This window comes from Lampetra fluviatilis, assembly GCF_964198595.1.
Source record: "Lampetra fluviatilis chromosome 45 unlocalized genomic scaffold, kcLamFluv1.1 SUPER_45_unloc_1, whole genome shotgun sequence".
Classification (NCBI taxonomy): Eukaryota; Metazoa; Chordata; class Hyperoartia; order Petromyzontiformes; family Petromyzontidae; genus Lampetra; species Lampetra fluviatilis.
In genome coordinates, this window is record NW_027620425.1 from 1,657,043 (window position 1) to 1,676,874 (window position 19,832).

At 46.3% G+C, this 19,832-nt stretch overlaps 1 protein-coding gene across 1 annotated transcript; it reads left to right on the top strand.

Moving 5' to 3' along the window:
* Window positions 1-2,992: 2,992 nt before the first annotated feature.
* LOC144953801 (histone H2A.V) lies at window positions 2,993-18,602 on the top strand. The gene is made up of 5 exons (XM_078884440.1): window positions 2,993-3,113; window positions 9,773-9,856; window positions 12,087-12,230; window positions 13,207-13,306; window positions 14,444-18,602. Exons 1-5 carry the CDS (start codon window positions 3,111-3,113, stop codon window positions 14,503-14,505), a joined length of 393 nt encoding a protein of 130 aa, XP_078740566.1. The 5' UTR covers window positions 2,993-3,110; the 3' UTR covers window positions 14,506-18,602.
* The last annotated feature ends 1,230 nt before the right edge of the window (window positions 18,603-19,832 follow it).

Genomic DNA, 19,832 nt, shown 5'->3' on the forward strand with positions numbered 1-19,832 from the left:
TTTGCTGTCTTTTCTTGGATTTTCTGTTTGCACTTAGTCACATATTCACTTTAAGATGTTTTTTTGTTCATGTTTTTGTTTTTTGTTTGTTGCGGTTGCACCCGATTCAAGAGCTGAATGGCTCACAGGGCTATACCTAATAAATGAACTTGAACTTGAACTTGTGTTGCTATCGAAACGTCGTGGCGGGTTTATTTTGCTTTCATTATTTTCAATTTATCATTTTTATTTAAAAAAATTGTTTTATTATTTTTATAAATTTTATATGAATTCCAGCAGTCACGAAAGTTTTAAGTCAAAATTTAAGTCGCAATTTTGCTTTTATTATTTTAAATTTATTCTTGAATTTTTTTATTTAAAAATGTACTTATTACTTTTTTTTATTTTTACTTTCTTTTTATTTTTCTACCTACGTGACTTTACCGAAATAACCAAAAGTATGAATTCCAGCAGTCACGAAAGTTTTAAGTCAAAATTTAAGTCGCAATTTTGCTTTTATTATTTTAAATTTATTCTTGAATTTTTTTATTTAAAAATGTACTTATTACTTTTTATTATTTTTACTTTCTTTTTATTTTTCTATCTACGTGTGCTTTACCGAAATAATCAAGAGTATGAATTCCTGTAATCACGAAAGTTTTAAGTCAAAATTTAAGTCGCAATTTTGCTTTCATAATTTTGAAAAATACTTTTTTTTATTTAAAAATGAATTTATTCTTTTTATTTTTTTTTATTTTCTACCCATGTGACTTTACCTAAAGAACCAAAGAGTATTGATTCCTGCAGTCACGAAAGCTTCAAATCAAGATTGAAGATTCATTATAAAGCAACCAATTAATTCAAGTCAGCGTTGATGTGGGATAAGGCGCCGCCTGATTCACGTCCATCCCCCCTAGGCTCTAAGGAAAGCTGTCTCGGGTGTGGACCAATCAACTTCAAGGACAGTGCATACATTATCAGAGTTGTGTGTTTTGTTTGCATTACGGCTGCAGGTATTGTGGTCTATACAAACATGACTCCTTGTAAAAAAAGGTGTCAGTTGTGTTGCCAGATAGAAGGGTAAAAACCCAATTATACTGGTAGGAACGAAGTGAACCAGCCTACAATAGATTATATCGTCCGTCCGTCCGTCCGATGTCCGATTCGGTGTAGCAGCATCGCCCCCTACTGCAAACACTTGGCAGGACCCTACAAAAACCTTTACACTCAGTGGGGCTTTCCTGGCTAAACAAGTGTAACATTCCCTTATAATTCCCTGAGATAGTTTTTAATTAAAACATTTAAATTAAAAATTAACTCACAACGGCCTAAAGCCTACAGCTAGGCCTAAAGCCTAGAACTAGGCCTCAAATTCTCCCTTTGTATCGTCCGATTCGGTGTAGCAGCATCGCCCCCTACTGCAAACACTTGGCAGGACCCTACAAAAACCTTTAGACTCAGTGAGGCTTTCCTGGCTAAACAAGTGTAATGATACATGATGTGTATATTCTTTGGTTATTCGTTCCTACCAGCCCACCCCGCAGGGACCTGTTCATATTTTTTACTGGCAAATGAGGTTCCAATGGTCGAAATTTATTGTCAATTTCTTCAACGAACGGTGCCCCGATGTCAAACGTCATCCCAAGGCATCTAGGGAGGGAGGGTGGGGGGCGGTGAATTTAAAGCAATCCCATTGGTCAACGCGGCTATGTTTACGAATACAATTATAAAAAAATGTCAATACATCACGAGGCATTAATTGTTACTCAATAGGCTCATAGTAAACGTGACTGATAACGGTTTAAAAAATTTGTAGTAAAAAATATTAATGTAAATTTACCCCCCCAACCAACCCCTCATTTGAGGATGAGAGATTTAATATTCTTGGTTATTTCGGTAAAGTCACGTAAATAGAATAAAATAAAATATTAATAAAATACAAATAATAAAATAACATTAAAATGTTTAATAATAAATCAAATCAAATACAACATTCTAAATAATAAAAGCAAAAAACCCACAATAAAAATAAATAATAAAAATAGTTAAATTAAATTGAAAATTTAAAGAAATTGAAAAGAATAAAAGCAAAAACACCCACAATCAAAATAAATAATAAAAATAGTTCCATTAAATTGAAAATTTAAAGAAATTGAAAAGAATAAAAGCAAAAAACCCACGACGTTTCGATCGCAACACAAGTGGCCTTCATCAGGCGGAGAAAAAAAAAGGTTGCCCGGATGTTGAATACGGTGGGGGGGAGGTTGGGGGGAGGGGGAACCCCCCCCCCTTGATGAGAACGAATCCGATTGGTTCCCGCCAAAAATTCAGATTTCAAAAACGAGCCGTTAAAATCCCCGGATGTTAAAATGTTAATTAGACGTGGGGGGCGGGTACCGTGATCATGGGGAGGTGGGCGGGGCTTAATTTGGCGGGAACCAATCAGATTGCTCGTTACAACCCACCACTTTCACAGGCCCCGCCTTTCACCACTGGCGGGAGGGTTGGGGAACCAATCAAATTCTGCCACTGCTTCCCGTCCCACCCCCTAATTTAAATAACTCCGCCCCTTTTGGTGGGGGTAGCAGTTGCTCCACCCCTCTCTCCCGCGTGAACCAATCAGATTCTCTGCTCCCCCAACACCCTCCGGCGTGAACCAATCAGATTCTATCTCTCTACCCCCCCCCAGACACCCTCCGGCGTAAACCAATCAGATTATAACCACCCCCCACCCGTCCTCCCTCAACCAAACGCGAACGCTCATTGGCCGTTGTTCCCGGTGCGCCCAGCATCTAACCCAATCACATCGTCCCGTTCACCAACTCGGGGGAGGGGCCCTGTTGACCACACCCCTTTTCCCCTCCCCGGCGTGGGGTCGGCGGGTGGGTGGGGGTGGTGGCAAGGCAACAACCAATCAGAACGCGGGGAATTGTCAACGAGGGGGGGGGGGGCACCCACCCTCCCCTCTTCCCCCGCCCCTCCGTCGCTCCGCCCAGGTATAAAAGGGGCGCCGCCTCCCTTCCCGCCCTTTTTTTGTGCTCAGTTCGTTGTGAATCTTTCCCGGGGTGACCCCCAGCGCCGTTCGTCGCCACTGCCGCTTTCACCCCCCTCACAGACGAACTGCGACCGCCATGGTGAGAGGTGTGGGTGGTGGTGGTGTTGGTGTTGGTGTGTGCGTCGTGGTGACGTCACCGCCACTTAGTGGCGAATGGCGGTTGTTGTTGTCTGTGTGGGGGTAGTGGTGGTGTGTCTGTAGGGGTGGGGTGTGGGGGTAATGGTGGTGTCTGTGGGGGGAGGTGGTGGGGTGATGTTAATGGTGGTGTGTTTTGGTAGTGGTGGTGTGAGGGTAATGGTGGTGAGAGGGTAATGGTGGTGTGTAGTGGTGGTGTGTCTGTGGGGGTAGTGGTGGTGTGGGTGTGTGTGGGGGGTAGTGGTGGTGGTGTGTAGTGGTGGTGTGTCTGTGGGGGTAGTGGTTGTGGTGGTGTGTTTGTCTGTGTGTGTGGTGTGTGTGGGGGTAGTGGTGGTGTGGGTGTGTCTGTGGGGGTAGTGGTGGTAGTGGTGGTAGTGGTGTAGGTGTGTGGGGTTGTGGTGGTGTGTTTGTCTGTGGGGGTGGGTGTGTGTGGGGGTAGTGGTGGTGTGGGTGGGTGTGTGGGGGTAGTGGTGGTGGTGTCTGTGGGGGTAGTGGTGTAGCTGTGTGGGGTAGTGGTGGTGTGTGTGGGTAGTGGTGGTGTGGGTGGGTGTAGGGGTAGTGGTGGTGTGGGTGTGTGTGGGGGTAGTGGTGTAGGTGTGTGGGGTAGTGGTGTAGGTGTGTGGGGTAGTGGTGGTAGTGGTGTAGGTGTGTGGGGTAGTGGTGTAGGTGTGTGTAGGGGTGGTTGTGGTGTAGGGGTGTGGGTAGTGGTGGTGATGGTAGCGGTTAACCAAACACCACCAGTGACAGCACCGGTCCTGGGCCTCTCCTAGGTAGACTCAGCCTCAAATGAGTAGCTGGTGTTGTAGTGGTGGTGGTGTAGCACTGGGGGAGAGACAAAGGCGGCCTCGGTGCCTGTAGCCTTCATAGGTGATGCTCGCTAACAGCACTTGCCCCTAGAGTTTATTAGAGGCTACCTGGGAATACCTTTGTCTGTGTGACAGCACTTGCCCCTGCAGCCCTGCTAGAGGCTACCTGGGGATTCTTTGTGTGACAGCACTTGCCCCTAAGTAATTCTAGAGGCTACCTGGGGTGCATTTGTGTGGAACTGCACTTGCCCCCTACAGCCTTGCTAGAGGCTACCTGGGGGTACCTTTGTATAATTGCACTTGCCCCTACGTAATTTTAGAGGCTACCTGGGGGACCTTTGTGTGACAGCACTTGCCCCAGCAGCCTTGCTAGAGGCTACCTGGGGGTACCTTTGTCTAACTGCACTTGCCCCTGCTAGAGGCTACCTGGGCGTACCTTTGTCTAACTGCACTTGCCCCTCCAGCCCTGCTAGAGGCTACCTGGGGTTGCGTGGCGACCTTTGTCTTTGGTGTCTCTTCTTCGTGAGGGGAATTTTGTGGATTAAAAAATAACAAAATAAAACGTTTTAAATCATCAAATTTTGTTGCAAATTGCGAAGTGGAGAGGGGGGGGTGGTGTTTGTATTTATTTAGGTCGCAAAAGGCGGTTTAGATCGCGAGGATTTATTTAATTTTATTTAGTTTTTTGTTGTTGCGGCCTAGCAGCTCCTCGCCTGGTTTAGGCCTGCGCCTCCTCGCTCCCATAAACATTTAAGCGTCGATGTTGTTATCTGGCCCCCTGCCCTTGTTATCATCGCTCGTGAGCGTCTATCGTGTCACCCTCTTTGTGTTTATATTTTTTTAATAATTATTAAGAGCCGTGGAATTTTTATATTTGGCGGTGTGAAGCGAACGCGACAACAAAAATAAATTCCCGCCCTTTTTTTCCCTTTCACGTTGGGTGTTGTTAAAACAACAAACTATTGCACCTTTTACGCCGAGTTGGGCAACTTTAATAATAATAACCACGATGCACAAGTGTAAAGCCTAAGCTCGCTCTAAGTAGTAAAGTTTTTTTTAATTTTTGTTAAAAATTAAAGTGATTTAACTCCCTCATACCACGCGAATTCAGTAACTTTAATAGAAATTCTCATAAAATTATCGCGATTAAAGCTCTTAGTTACGTAGATTAGTATTGCTTTATGTTAATGCAAATAATAAAATATCTAAAGTTATTTAAGTCCTCATACCAACAAACAACTCCCTCATACCACGCTAATTCAGTAACTTTAATAACAATTCTCATAAACTTATCGCGATTAAAGCTGTTATTAACGTCGATTATATATTAATATTGTTTTATGTTAATGCAAATAATAATATTTGTAAAGTTATTTACCTCCTGAAACCAACAACTCTCCCTCATACCACGCTAATTCAGTAACTTTAATAACTAAGAAACTTATCGCTATTAAAACTTGGTAACGTCGATTATATATTAATATTTTGTTTACGTTGATACAATATAAAGTTATTTAACCCCTCAAACCAAAAAAATCTCCTCCACTGAGGGGTGAACTTGTATAACAATACAAACTTTAACAAAAATATCGCGCTAAATATATCTTTATATTATTTGTTTAAAACAGACATTTTTTAAATTCTTATTTTACTTTCGTACCCACAACTCCACGGAGCTTAAGACAAATTAAAGTTTCGCTTTAAGGATATTTATATTAATATTTGTAACGTTGGTTATGTGTTTGTTGTTTAAAAAAAAATTTAATTTGTAACTTTGCCTCGTACCAACAACAAACTCGACGCTGAGGAGGTTTGAGAACTTTAACAACAACAACAAACTCAATATTGTTTGGGTCTTTCGTTAAAGTCACGTAGATAGTTTGAAATAAAACAAGAAAATAACATTTTATTTCCAACCTATCTGCGGAAAAGTCGCGTAGATATGTTGAAATTAAATAACTAAAAAAAATAACAATTTATTATCTACCTATATGGTAAAGTAGCGTGGATAGGTGGAAATAAAATAACAAAAAATAACAATTTATTTCCAACCTATCATAGGTAAAGTCACAGATATGTTGAAATAAAATAACTAAAAAATAACAATTTATTTTCAGCCTATCTATGGTAAAGTAGCGTGGATAGTTTGAAATAAAATAACAAAAAATAACAATTTATTTCCAACCTATCATAGGTAAAGTCACAGATATGTTGAAATAAAATAACTAAAAAATAACAATTTATTTTCAGCCTATCTATGGTAAAGTAGCGTGGATAGTTTGAAATAAAATAACAAAAAATAACAATTTATTTCCAACCTATCATAGGTAAAGTCACAGATATTTTGAAATAAAATAACTAAGAAAATAACAATTTATTTTCAACCTATCTATGGTAAAGTACCGTTGATAGGTTGAAATAAAATAACAAAAAATAACAATTTATTTCCAACCTGTCAAAGGATAAGTCCCGTAGATATGTTGAAATGAAATGACTAAAATAACCTTTTTTTTACAACCTATCATGGATAAAGTCACGTAGATTGCTTGAAATAAAATAACAACAACAATAAGTATTGCTTTTCTTTCAACCTATCTACGTGACTTTACCGAAAGACCCAAATAATATGAATCTCTGCACTCACGAAAGCTTTAAGATTTAACAACAATAATAGTGACGAAACTAATCACAGGTGTCGTGCCAGGGATATATTTTTTCTTATTCATAATGTTTATGTTTTTAAAATTGGTTTCATTATTTTAAACAAATTTCCCCCTCGGGTGACCAATGTTTACCAAGTTGTGTTTTGGTGTGCGTTGTGTGTCTGATGTGTGTTTGTGGTACGTGATGTGTCATGTGTTTTGGTGTTTGTGTGGTGTGTTTGTGGTGTGTGTTTATGGTGTGAGTGTGTGTTTGTGGTGTGAGTGTGGTGTGAGTTTGTGGTGTGAGTTTGGTGTGTGTGATGTGTGTTTGTCTTTCGTGGTGTGTGTGTTTGTGCGTTTTAATGTGCAACTTCCTAACTGGAGATTTGTTAGCTTACTAGTAGTAGCTTAACAATGTAGAGTAAGTAGCTCACCTTTGTGCAATTTCATAGTAACAACCAAATAGTCTTAATGCATAACCTCCTAGAGACCCATAGACTAAATTATGATTGTATTTTACCAGGTCTTTAGTCAACTTGCTAACTGGAGGTATGTTAGCTTCGTGCTAGTAATAGCAGCTTCACCTAAGTAGAAGTTTATAGTAGCGGCCACATACTCTTAATGCCGAGACGCCCACACAGACTCAACTATTTTGTAGCGTTCCAAGTCTGAGGCACCACTCACTAAACTGCTGCATCTTTTTTTTCCAGAAGCTACCTGGCCCATCACACGATCGCAGCTTAACCAAGTAGCTGAATGAAATCATCATCGTCGTCACATTTATAGCAGCAGCAGCAGCCACTTGTTTGGGTTGCTATCATTCGTGATAGCCCAAGTTGCTTCTGAAACAGAGCTGCAGTAAAACCTTGGATTGCGAGCGCAATTTGTTGCGGCAACGTGTTTCAAAGCACTCGTGTATCAAAGCGCTCGTATATCAGTTGTGGTCACGTGACAGTCGGCAGACAAAGCGTACACACGTACTCCATTGGAACCTCTTGCCAGTCGCAAAATATGATACTTGTTTTTTTTTACCCATTTATCTGGCAACAAAACTGACACCTTTTTTACACAAGGAGTCGTGTTTGCATTGACCACAATATCTGCGGTTGGAATGCAAACAGAAAACACAACTCTGATCATGTATGCACTGTCCTTGAAATTGATTTGTCCACACCCAGACACAGTGCATACATTATCAGAGTTGTGTTTTTTGTTTGCATTCCGACCGCAGGTATTGTGGTCAATGCAAACATGACTCCTTGTAAAAAAGGTGTCAGTTTTGTTGCCAGATAAATGGGTAAAACAACAATTATCATATTTTGCTACTGGCAAATGAGGTTCCAATGGTGTTAATGCTTAGCCCGAGCTCTCATACTCTGATGGTGCATTGTCTTTGAGTTGTGTGCCTTTTGGCGTCATCTGGTCCAACACCATGTGAGACTAGGCTCTAAGGAAAGCTGTCTCGGGTGTGGACCAATCAATTTCAAGGACAGTGCATACATTATCAGAGTTGTGTTTTCTGTTTGCATTCCGACCGCAGGTATTGTGGTCAATGCAAACACGACTCCTTGTGTAAAAAAGGTGTCAGTTTTGTTGTCAATTATTGTATACGTACTACTCGTATTGCAAGACCTCGCTCGTTTATCAAATTAATATTAAAAAATTTTGCTTGTCTTGCAAAACACTCGCAGACCAAGTTACTCGCAATCCAAGGTTTTACTGCAGCTCTGTTTCAGAAGCTACCTGGCCCATCGCGAATGATAGCAGCTTAACCAACTAGCTGAAATTGTCATCATCGTCATCATCACGTGGACTTTTATAGCAGCAGCAGCCGCCACTTGTCTGGGTTGCTATCATTAAGTGATACCCGTACCCTACCCGATACCCGGCTACCCGTACCTGGCTGGGTACGGGTACCCGTTTGCGACCCTGGTGCGGCCGGGTACGGGTAAGCAGTGAGTCATTGGTGAGTCACCGTTTGTCACTCATTTCCCAACGTCTTGTCTCTTCTCACAATTCAAGTTCCTAGAATCAACCCACCCGCACCTGCAACATGGCTTCATCCCAGAGGTCGCAATCGGGTACCCGTACCCGACCGGGTACGGGTAGGGTACGGATACAGCCGGGTACGGGTACCCGTTTGCGATCCTGGTGCGGCCGGGTACGGGTAAGGAATCAAAACCCGTTTGCGACCTCTGCTTCTAACACCTTGTCAAATACAACACATTCTAGTGCGGGTCTCTGCGAGGCTCCTAGAATCGTGGCGTTCGGAGTATTTTGCTGCGATTGTAAATGTCCGCGTGGTAAGCCACCGCCATTGAGCTGTCTTTGATTGCTCGGTCGCTTCTGAGGGAAGATTTTTTTCGGCTTAGTGGGTCTTGCACCTGGTGACTAAAATAGTTGAGTTTGTGCTCGGTGACTTTGAAAATATGCGGGTCTCTTGAGTGTGGGTCTCTACGAATATGGGTCTCTGGGTCTATGTATCTGTATGTGTCTCCATGTATCTGTATGGGTTTCTATGAGTGGGTCTCTGGGTCCTTATGTACCTGTCCTTGAAATTCATTGGTCCACACCCGAGACCGTATGCCTTTTGGCGTCATCTGGTCCAACACCAATGGAGACTAGGCTCTAAGAAAAGCTGTCTCGGGTGTGGACCAATCCACTTCAAGGACAGTGCATATCATTATCAGAGTTGTTTCTTTTTGTTTGCATTTTGACTGCTTGTGTTGTGGTTATTGTAAACATGATGCCTTGTATAAAGGTGTCAGTTTTGTACCAGTTTAAAGGGTAAAAACCTACTACAACATCCACATCTCCTTTGCCAGCACCAAAATATGATGATTGTTTTTTTCTCCTTTTCGAGTTTTTTATTTACATTCTGACCCACAGGCATTGTGATTAATGCAGACACGATTCCTTGTAGAAGATTTCAGTTTGGTGTTTTAACATCTTAACACAACTGTTTTGTTGCCAGCCGATGAGAGAGTGGGCCTGTCGCTTTTTCTCAGCCAGCCTGAACACCTCCTCTGTCAGCCAGGGTCTCTGGGGGGGAGGTTTGGACCGCGTACCCAAAGCAGCCATTGCAGCTGCACGAGTCCCAAAATGTTTGCGATACCCACGAGGTCGTCGATTTATTTGTAAATGTTTTCTTTCAGGCTGGAGGGAAAGGCAAAGCGGGAAAGGACTCGGGCAAAGCGAAGGCCAAGGCTGTGTCGCGTTCCCAGCGCGCTGGCCTGCAGGTCTGCACGACGCTCCTACACACCCCCCGTTATCGCAACGTTTGTCGGCCGGTTATGGCGGTATCGGTCTTGCAGTTATGGTGATATCGGTCCGTCACGAGCTACACGGGGATCTTGGTGTCTATACTCTTTAAGTTTTTTTGGTAAAGTCACGTAAGTAAAAAATAAAATTAATAAATTATTTAAAAAATTATTTTTTTCCTACGTGATTTCATTTTTACTTACGCGACTTAACCGAAAAAACTTAAGAAGTGTGAAAATTAATAAATTATTTTCATTTTTCACCCACGTGACTTAACCAAAAAAACTTAAGAAGTGTGAATCCTTGCAGTCACGAAAGCTTCAAATCTAAGGGATCTTGGTGTCTATACTCTGTTTTTTCGGTAAAGTCACGCAAGTAAAACATTAAATTCAAATTAATAAATTATTTTAAAAATTACATTTTCACCTCCGTGATTTCATTTTTTGTTTACGCGACTTTACCGAAAAAACTATATTAGAGTATTAAAATTTATAAATTATTTGTTTTTTTTTTCCTACGTGACTTTACCGAAAACACTTAAGAAGTGTGAATCCTTGCAGTCACGAAAGCTTCAAATCTAGGGGATCTTGGCGTTTATACTCTTAATTTTTTTCGGTAAAGTCGTGTAGGTAAAACATTAAATTAAAAGTTAATGAAAGTAATAATGTAATATTATTATGATATGGAATATTATCACATTATTAATTTTTAATTGAGTTTTTTACATACTAATAGTAGTAATGTGATAATATTCCATATTATAGTAATATTCCATTATTACTTTAATTAATCTTCTTGGTTCTTTCGGTAAAGTCATCACGTAGAAGGGAAGTAATAAAATAATAAAAATAAATATAATAAAATACAATTCTCACGACGTTTCGGCCACAACGCAAGCAGCCGTCCTCAGGTGAAGAATGAAACACCAATCTTAATTTTGGAGCTTTCGTGACTGCAGGAATTATTCTTTGTTTCTTTCGGTTAAGTCACGTCTAAAGATAAAATAATAAATTAAAATAAAATAATAGCGACGTTTCGATTACAACACAAGCAATCGTCATCAGGCATAAAAGAAATGGCAACAAAAATCTAACTAGAAAACTATAGACAGACATACAAGCAGTTGATGTCTGTCTGCTTGTATGTCTGTCTATAGTTTTCTAGTTAGATTTTTGTTGCTTTTTCTTTTATGCCTGATGACGATTGCTTGTGTTGTAATCGAAACGTCGCTATTATTTTATTTTAATTTATTATTTTATCTTTAGACGTGACTTAACCGAAAGAAACAAAGAATGAAACACCACCAAGCTTGGAGCGTCTATTTAAGCTGGGTTGGAGGGGGGGAGGTGGGAAGAAGAGCGCCTAGACAAAATAATTTGCATATCAAGAGGAATTTAGCATATGGAAAATGCGTAGGAGGTGGGCGGGGGGGGGTTTCAAATTAATATTATGCCCGTGCATTATGCAGGATCAGCAGCATCAAAGGGAGGGGATAGGGGTAGCTTTAATAAAGGAAAGGAATGTTAATAGTATGTAGCTGCAGTAACTAAACAACCACGTAGAAAACTAAAGTATAAACTACATAAAAAACTAAAGTATAAACTGCATAGCATCATCAGTATACTTACTATACTCTACAATAAGCTGAGTTACTAACAGTAAGTAATACATTACAATTCTACGTCGTAAAAATTATATAATATGCTTCCATCTAAACTTTATTCTCTTACATCACACGAGCATACACCATACTATATACCAGAGGTGTGGACTCGAGTCATGTGACTTGGACTCGAGTCAGACTCGAGTCATGAATTTGATGACTTGCGACTCGACTTGGACTTGCATAACAATGACTTTGTCCCACCTATGAGATGTGGACTCGAGTCATGTGACTTGGACTCGAGTCAGACTCGAGTCATGAATTTGATGACTTGCGACTCGACTTGGACTTGCATAACAATGACTTTGTCCCACCTATGCTATATACTGCCATAGACAAACCCAACATTAAATTATATACTGTATTGCTATATACTTTAATTAACTTTTAATTTTGTTTTTCACCCACCTGACTTTACCGAAAACACTTAAGAAGTGTGAATTCTTGCCGTCACGAAACCTTTCAAGTCTAGAATCTCGGTGTCTGCACATTGAACGTTCCCCTTCTCCCCGCCTCGCCCCACGTTGTGTGGTGGTGGTCCCCAGTTCCCCGTGGGTCGAATCCACAGGCACCTGAAGACTCGCACCACGAGCCACGGACGCGTGGGAGCCACCGCCGCCGTCTACAGCGCAGCCATCCTGGAGTACCTCACCGCAGAGGTGCTGGAGCTCGCGGGGAACGCCTCAAAGGTACTGACTACACACTGTGTAGTACACTACACTCTACACTACGTACTACACTACACACTGTAGTACACTACACTCTACACTACGTACTACACTACTCACTGTGTGTGTACACTACACACACTCTGTACTCGCTGTGTGTGTGTGTACACTACACACTCTGTACTCACTGTGTACACTGGCTGTGTGTGTGTGTACACTACACTCTGTACTCACTGTGTACCCTGGCTGTGTGTGTGTGTACACTACACTCTGTACCTGGCTGTGTGTGTGTGTACACTACACTCTGTACTCACTGTGTACCCTGGCTGTGTGTGTGTGTGTACACTACACTCTGTACTCACTGTGTACCCTGGCTGTGTGTGTGTGTGTACACTACACTCTGTACTCACTGTGTACCCTGGCTGTGTGTGTGTGTGTACACTACACTCTGTACTCACTGTGTACCCTGGCTGTGTGTGTGTGTGTACACTACACTCTGTACTCACTGTGTACACTGGCTGTGTGTGTACACTACACTCTGTACTCACTGTGTACCCTGGCTGTGTGTGTGTGTGTACACTACACTCTGTACTCACTGTGTACACTGGCTGGCTGTGTGTGTGTACACTACACTCTGTACTCACTGTGTACACTGGCTGTGTGTGTGTACACTACACTCTGTACTCACTGTGTACCCTGGCTGTGTGTGTGTGTACACTACACTCTGTACTCACTGTGTACACTGGCTGTGTGTGTGTACACTACACTCTGTACTCACTGTGTGTACACTGGCTGTGTGTGTGTGTACACTACACTCTGTACTCACTGTGTACCCTGGCTGTGTGTGTACACTACACTCTGTACTCACTGTGTACACTGGCTGTGTGTGTGTGTGTACACTACACTCTGTACTCACTGTGTACACTGGCTGTGTGTGTGTACACTACACACACTGTACTCACTGTGTGTGTACCCTGGCTGTGTGCGGTCCGACTAGGATCTGAAGGTGAAGCGCATCACCCCTCGTCACCTCCAGTTGGCCATCCGTGGCGACGAGGAGTTGGACTCCCTCATCAAGGCCACCATCGCTGGGGGAGGTGAGCCGGAGAGAGCTCACACGCTCGCCCACTCACACGCTCGCTCGCCCACACGCTCGCTCGCCCACTCATACGCTCGCCCACACGCTTGCCCACTCACACACTCGCCCACTCACACGCTCGCTCGCCCACACGCTCGCCCACTCACACGCTCGCCCACTCACACGCTCGCCCGCCCACACGCTTGCCCACTCACACACTCGCCCACTCACACGCTCGCTCGCCCACTCACACACTCGCCCACTCGCTCGCTCGCCCACACGCTTGCCCACTCACACACTCGCCCACTCACACGCTCGCTCGCCCACACGCTTGCCCACTCACACACTCGCCCACTCACACGCTCGCTCGCCCACACGCTTGCCCACTCACACGCTCGCCCACTCACACGCTCGCCCGCCCACACGCTTGCCCACTCACACACTCGCCCACTCACACGCTCGCTCGCCCACACGCTTGCCCACTCACACGCTCGCCCACTCACACGCTCGCTCGCCCACACGCTTGCCCACTCACACACTCGCCCACTCACACGCTCGCTCGCCCACACGCTTGCCCACTGACACACTCGCCCACACGCTCGCTCGCCCACACGCTTGCCCACTCACACGCTTGCCCACTCACACGCTCGCCCACTCACACGCTCGCTCGCCCACACGCTTGCTCGCCCGCTCACACACGCTCGCTCACACTCGCACGCTCGCCCACACGCTTGCCCACTCGCTCGCCCACTCGCTCGCCCACTCGCTCGCCCACTCGCTCGCCCACTCGCTCGCCCACTCGCTCGCCCACTCGCTCGCCCACTCGCTCGCCCACTCGCTCGCCCACTCGCTCGCCCACTCGCTCGCCCACTCGCTCGCCCACTCGCTCGCCCACTCGCTCGCCCCACTCGCTCGCCCGCTCGCCCGCTCGCTCGCCCGCTCGCTCGCCCGCCCGCTCGCCCCGCTCGCTCGCCCGCTCGCTCGCCCGCTCGCTCGCCCACTCGCTCGCCCACTCGCTCGCCCACTCGCTCGCCCGCTCGCTCGCCCGCTCGCTCGCCCGCTCGCTCGGTGTCCCGTGGGCGATGTGTCGTGTCGGTGCTGAGGGGACACGGCCTCCCCGCTAACTCCGTCTCGTGTCTCCGCGATTGTCCCCCAGGTGTGATTCCTCACATCCACAAGTCTCTCATCGGCAAGAAGGGGCAACAGAAGACAGCCTAGCCAGGCCTGCAGCTACACACTCACTTCACACGCCACGCATGAACACGCGCCACGCATGAACACTCGCCAGGCCTGCAGCTACACACTCACTTCACACGCCACGCTTGAACACGCGCCACACATGAACACTCACCAGGCCTGCAGCTACACACTCACTCACTTCACACGCTAGACACCGTCACCACTCGCCACGCATGAACACTCGCCAGGCCTGCAGCTACGCACTCACTTCACACGCCACGCATGAACACGCGCCACGCATGAACACTCGCCAGGCCTGCAGCTACACACTCACTTCACACGCCACGCATGAACACGCGCTACACATGAACACTCACCAGGCCTGCAGCTACACACTCACTCACTTCACACGCTAGACACCGTCACCACTCGCCACGCGTGAACACTCACCAGGCCTGCAGCTACACACTCACTTCACACGCCACGCATGAACACGCGCCACACATGAACACTCACCAGGCCTGCAGCTACACACTCACTCACTTCACACGCTAGACACCGTCACCACTCGCCACGCGTGAACACTCACCAGGCCTGCAGCTACACACTCACTTCACACGCACACCATCACCACTCGCCACACATGAACACTCGCCAGGCCTGCAGCTACACACTCACTTCACACGCTAGACACCGTCACCACTCGCCACGCGTGAACACTCACCAGGCCTGCAGCTACACACTCACTTCACACGCACACCATCACCACTCGCCACGCATGAACACACGCCACGCATGAACACTCACTACACATGAACACTCACTACACGTGAACACACGCAAGACACCAGTACTACACGCTAGACATGAACACACAGACACCGTTACCACACGCCACGCATGAACACACGCCACACATGAACACTCGCCACGCATGAACACTCGCCACGCATGAACACTCGCCACGCATGAACACTCGCCACGCATGAACACTCGCCACGCATGAACACACAGACACACATGAACACACAGACACACATGAACACACAGACACACATGAACACGGTCTAGACAGGAACACGCGCTAGACATGAACACACGCCGCGCATGAACACAAGCCACTCATGAACACTCGCTGGACATGAACACTCGCTAGACACCACTACTCGCTACACATGAACACTCGCTGGACATGAACACTCGCTGGACATGAACACTCGCTGGATATGAACACACGCTAGACATGAACACGCACTCTACGCATGAACACACGCGAGACACCCGTACTACTCGCTACACACACACGCCACGCATGAACACACGGAAACCGGTACCACTCGCCACGCATGAACACTCGCTTAGACACCACTACTACTCGCTACACATGAACACACGCTCTACGCATGAACACACGGACACTGGTACGACACGCTACACACGGACACGCGACGTGTCCGTGCGTTGGTGTAGCGCGTGTTCATGCGTAGCGAGTGTTCACCACATACACGCACTCGCATATACACTCGCGCACCTACTCGCGCGCACACACACGGAATGATATTCTCACTCGCGCTTACTGTCACTCTCTCACACACCCCACTCGCACAGCTCACACACCAACACTCGCACAACCCACGCTCTCACAATCTCACACGCCCACTCTCACACACACACACACCTACAAACAGTCACGAACACACCCACTCGCGCGCACACACACCTACACACACCCACTCGCGTGCACACAAACCCACGCTCTCACAATCACACACATCCACTCTCTTACACATACACCTAAACACACCCACTCTCTCACACAATCTCACACACTCACAACCAGGGTCACTCACGTATGCGCACACACACACACACGGAGTGATGGTCTCACACGCGCTGACTGGCACACACACTCTCGCACTCGCTTGTACAGATGCTCGCAGCGCACTCGGCATCGCCTGGATTCGAAAGCGTTGGGGCTGGCTGGGTGTGTTGGTGCGTGTGTGTGTGTGTGTGTACGTGTCTCTGTGTACGCGTGTGTGTACGCGTGTGCGTACGTGTGTGTGTGTGTACGTGTCTGTGTGTACGTGTCTGTGTGTGTGTGTACGTGTCTCTGTGTACGCGTGTGTGTGTGTGTACGTGTCTGTGTGTGTGTACGTGTGTGTGTGTACGTGTCTCTGTGTACGCGTGTGTGTGCGTACGAATGGACCCGCTTGTTAGTTTGTCTTCTCGAATCTCCCATCGCCGCCACCACCACCACCACCCCAAACCCTCCTCCCTCCGCCGTGTCTACCAAGTCGCCGGGTCTTTCTCTCGTGGTGAATGTCAGCGGCTGGTTGGTTCTGTTACTGCCTTTGATTGTGTGGTGGGGGTGGTGATGGTGACGTTCCCCCACGGTGGCTTGGTTGGGATGTTGACTACCTCGCCTGGTACGCGGTGAGGCCGTTGTGGGTTCGATCTCCGCTTGGCCTGACGATGCCTGCTGCTGTAGATGGGGGAGATGGGGGAGTGAGATGAGAGAGCGATGGGGGAGAGCGATGGGAGAGAGAGAGATGGGGGAGAGAGAGAGATGAGGGAGATGGGGGAGAGAGATATTTTCTGTCCACTCCCCACCGTCTCTCTCGCTACCTTTCACCCCCCTCCCTCTGAGTTGACTTATTTTTAAACACGATAAACTTTTATGGAATGAGGAGAGAGGAGGGTAGGATGGATTTTGCCCCCCCCCCCCCCCCCCGTTCACCCAGCCTGGCTCTTGCGAGGATGATTTGTTACATTTTGTCGATGGTTGTAAAGGGGTTGGATGTGGTGTGTGGGGGGGTTGGCTTTTTAAAACTACGCACGAGAGAGGGTTTGCCTCGCCACAACCTGTTGTGGTGGTTGTTGTGGTGGTGGTGGTGGTTGTGGTGGTGGTGCGACTCGCTACGAACTCTGAGCTTGTCCACCCTCAAACGGCGGTCTATTAAGAGGCTGCACTTGGCAGGGAGATGCTCCTGGGTGTGTTTGTTTAATGTTGCAGTTCTGCAGGAGTTGGTGGTGGTGGTGGTGGTCTGTTTGTTGTTGCTGAAGTTTTGGCTCCCGTCTGTTGCCCGGTCCAAACCTGCCACCCGCCCTCCTACCCCGTTGCCCTCTGGGAAATGCAAAAAGATTAAAAAAAAAGTTTCTTGACGCGGAGACAGACACGCGCAGACATACAGGAGACACACGGAGACACACGGAGACACACACACGGAGACACACACACGGAGACACACACACGGAGACACACACACGGAGACACACACACACGGAGACACACGGAGACACGTGGAGACATCCAGGAGACACGGAGACAGACACGTGGAGACATCCAGGAGACACACACACGGAGACACACACGGAGACACACACACGGAGACACACACACGGAGACACACACACGGAGACACACACACGGAGACACACACACGGAGACACACACACGGAGACACACACACGGAGACACATGCAGACATCCAGGAGACACATGCAGACATCCAGGAGACACACACACACGGAGACACACACGTGGAGACATCCAGGAGACACACACACACGGAGACACACACACGGAGACACACACGTGGAGACATCCAGGAGACACACACACGGAGACACACACGTGGAGACATCCAGGAGACACACACACGGAGACACACACACGGAGACACATGCAGACATCCAGGAGACACACGGAGACACACGGAGACACACGGAGACACACGGAGACATCCAGGAGACACACGGAGACACACGGAGACACACGGAGACACACGGAGACACACGGAGACATCCAGGAGACACACGGAGACACACGGAGACATCCAGGAGACACACGGAGACAGACACGTGGAGACATCCAGGAGACACGGAGACACACACGTGGAGACACACACGTGGAGACATCCAGGAGACATCCAGGAGACACATGCAGACATCCAGGAGACACATGCAGACATCCAGGAGACACATGCAGACATCCAGGAGACACGGACACACACACACGAAGACATACACAACATGTTTGATTGTTTTAGTAACATAGGGTTTGAAAATCCCCCCCCACCCTCCTGTCTCTCCCCGTACCCACTTTTTATAATAAATGTTGCTTCTCCCTTACCCATCTTCATTTCCGTTTCATTTATTGGGTGTAGCCCTGTGAGCCATTTGGCTCTTGAAAATCGGGTGCAACCGCAAAAAACACGAACAAGAAAACATCTTAAAGTGACTGTGCAAACAGAAAAATCCAGGGAAAAAAAAAACTGCAAAGTCTTACAGAAATAAAATATTAAAAAATATTCGTGGGTTTTTTCGGTAAAGTCACGTAGGTAAAAAATTTCAATTAGTAAAAGTATATTATTATGTTATTTTTATTTCACTTTAATTAATTTAAATTGAATATGAATCCTTGCAGTCACGAAAAACGCGCTTTAATGAAACGTACTGCCTGAGCTGCCCTGCCCCATGCCTCCTCCCCCCATCGCCCCTCCCCCCTCCTCCCACACGCCCCGCCCCCCTCCTCCCACACGCCCCGCCCCCCTCCCCCCATCGCCCCTCCCCCCTCCTCCCACACGCCCCGCCCCTGGGCGTGGCTCCCCGAGGCTTGCCGTGACGTCAGGGACCACGTGGTGATTCACAGGCAAACGTGAGTTTGGCGTGGACAATTAGAGGCGTGACAAAGATTGTTTTAAAAGTATAACCCGTAAAAACAACGTTTTTCCACTCTAAATCCTTTATATGCGTGGCGGCTAGAGTCCTCTCGTCCTCTGGCTTGAGATGGCTGCCACCTATGGGTCAGATGATTGCATTGCACCATTAAGCAATTGGTGATTAAATATAATATTTTGTCCTAAAAAGTGTAAAATTTTGGAATTTTTTTTTCACGAACATAAATTGTCACGCACAACGAGTCTGTGGGCAAAATGTCAGCTCGATTGGATCACGGGAAGTGGGTTAAAAAAACGACCGAAAGATTTGCACGGTCGTAAGTGCGCAAGCAAGCAAGCGAACTTAATATAAAGGATTTAAAAATATATTAAATTTTTATTTTCGATGATAGAATGTCGTGTTGTCATCGGTATGACACAGCTATACCAAGTTTGCAGTTGATACAACATTGGGAATACGGTTGAAATTGAGTTACAAGATTTCTTTTTTGAGGATACAAAAGACGATGTGAGTTAAATAAAAGCGTGTAAATTGTTTAAAATATATATTTAATGACAGAATATCGTGTTGTCATCGGTATGACACAGCTACACAAAGTTTGCAGTTGATACAACATTGGGAATACGGTTGAAATTGAGTTACAAGATTTCTTTTTTGAGGATACAAAAGACGATGTGAGTTAAATA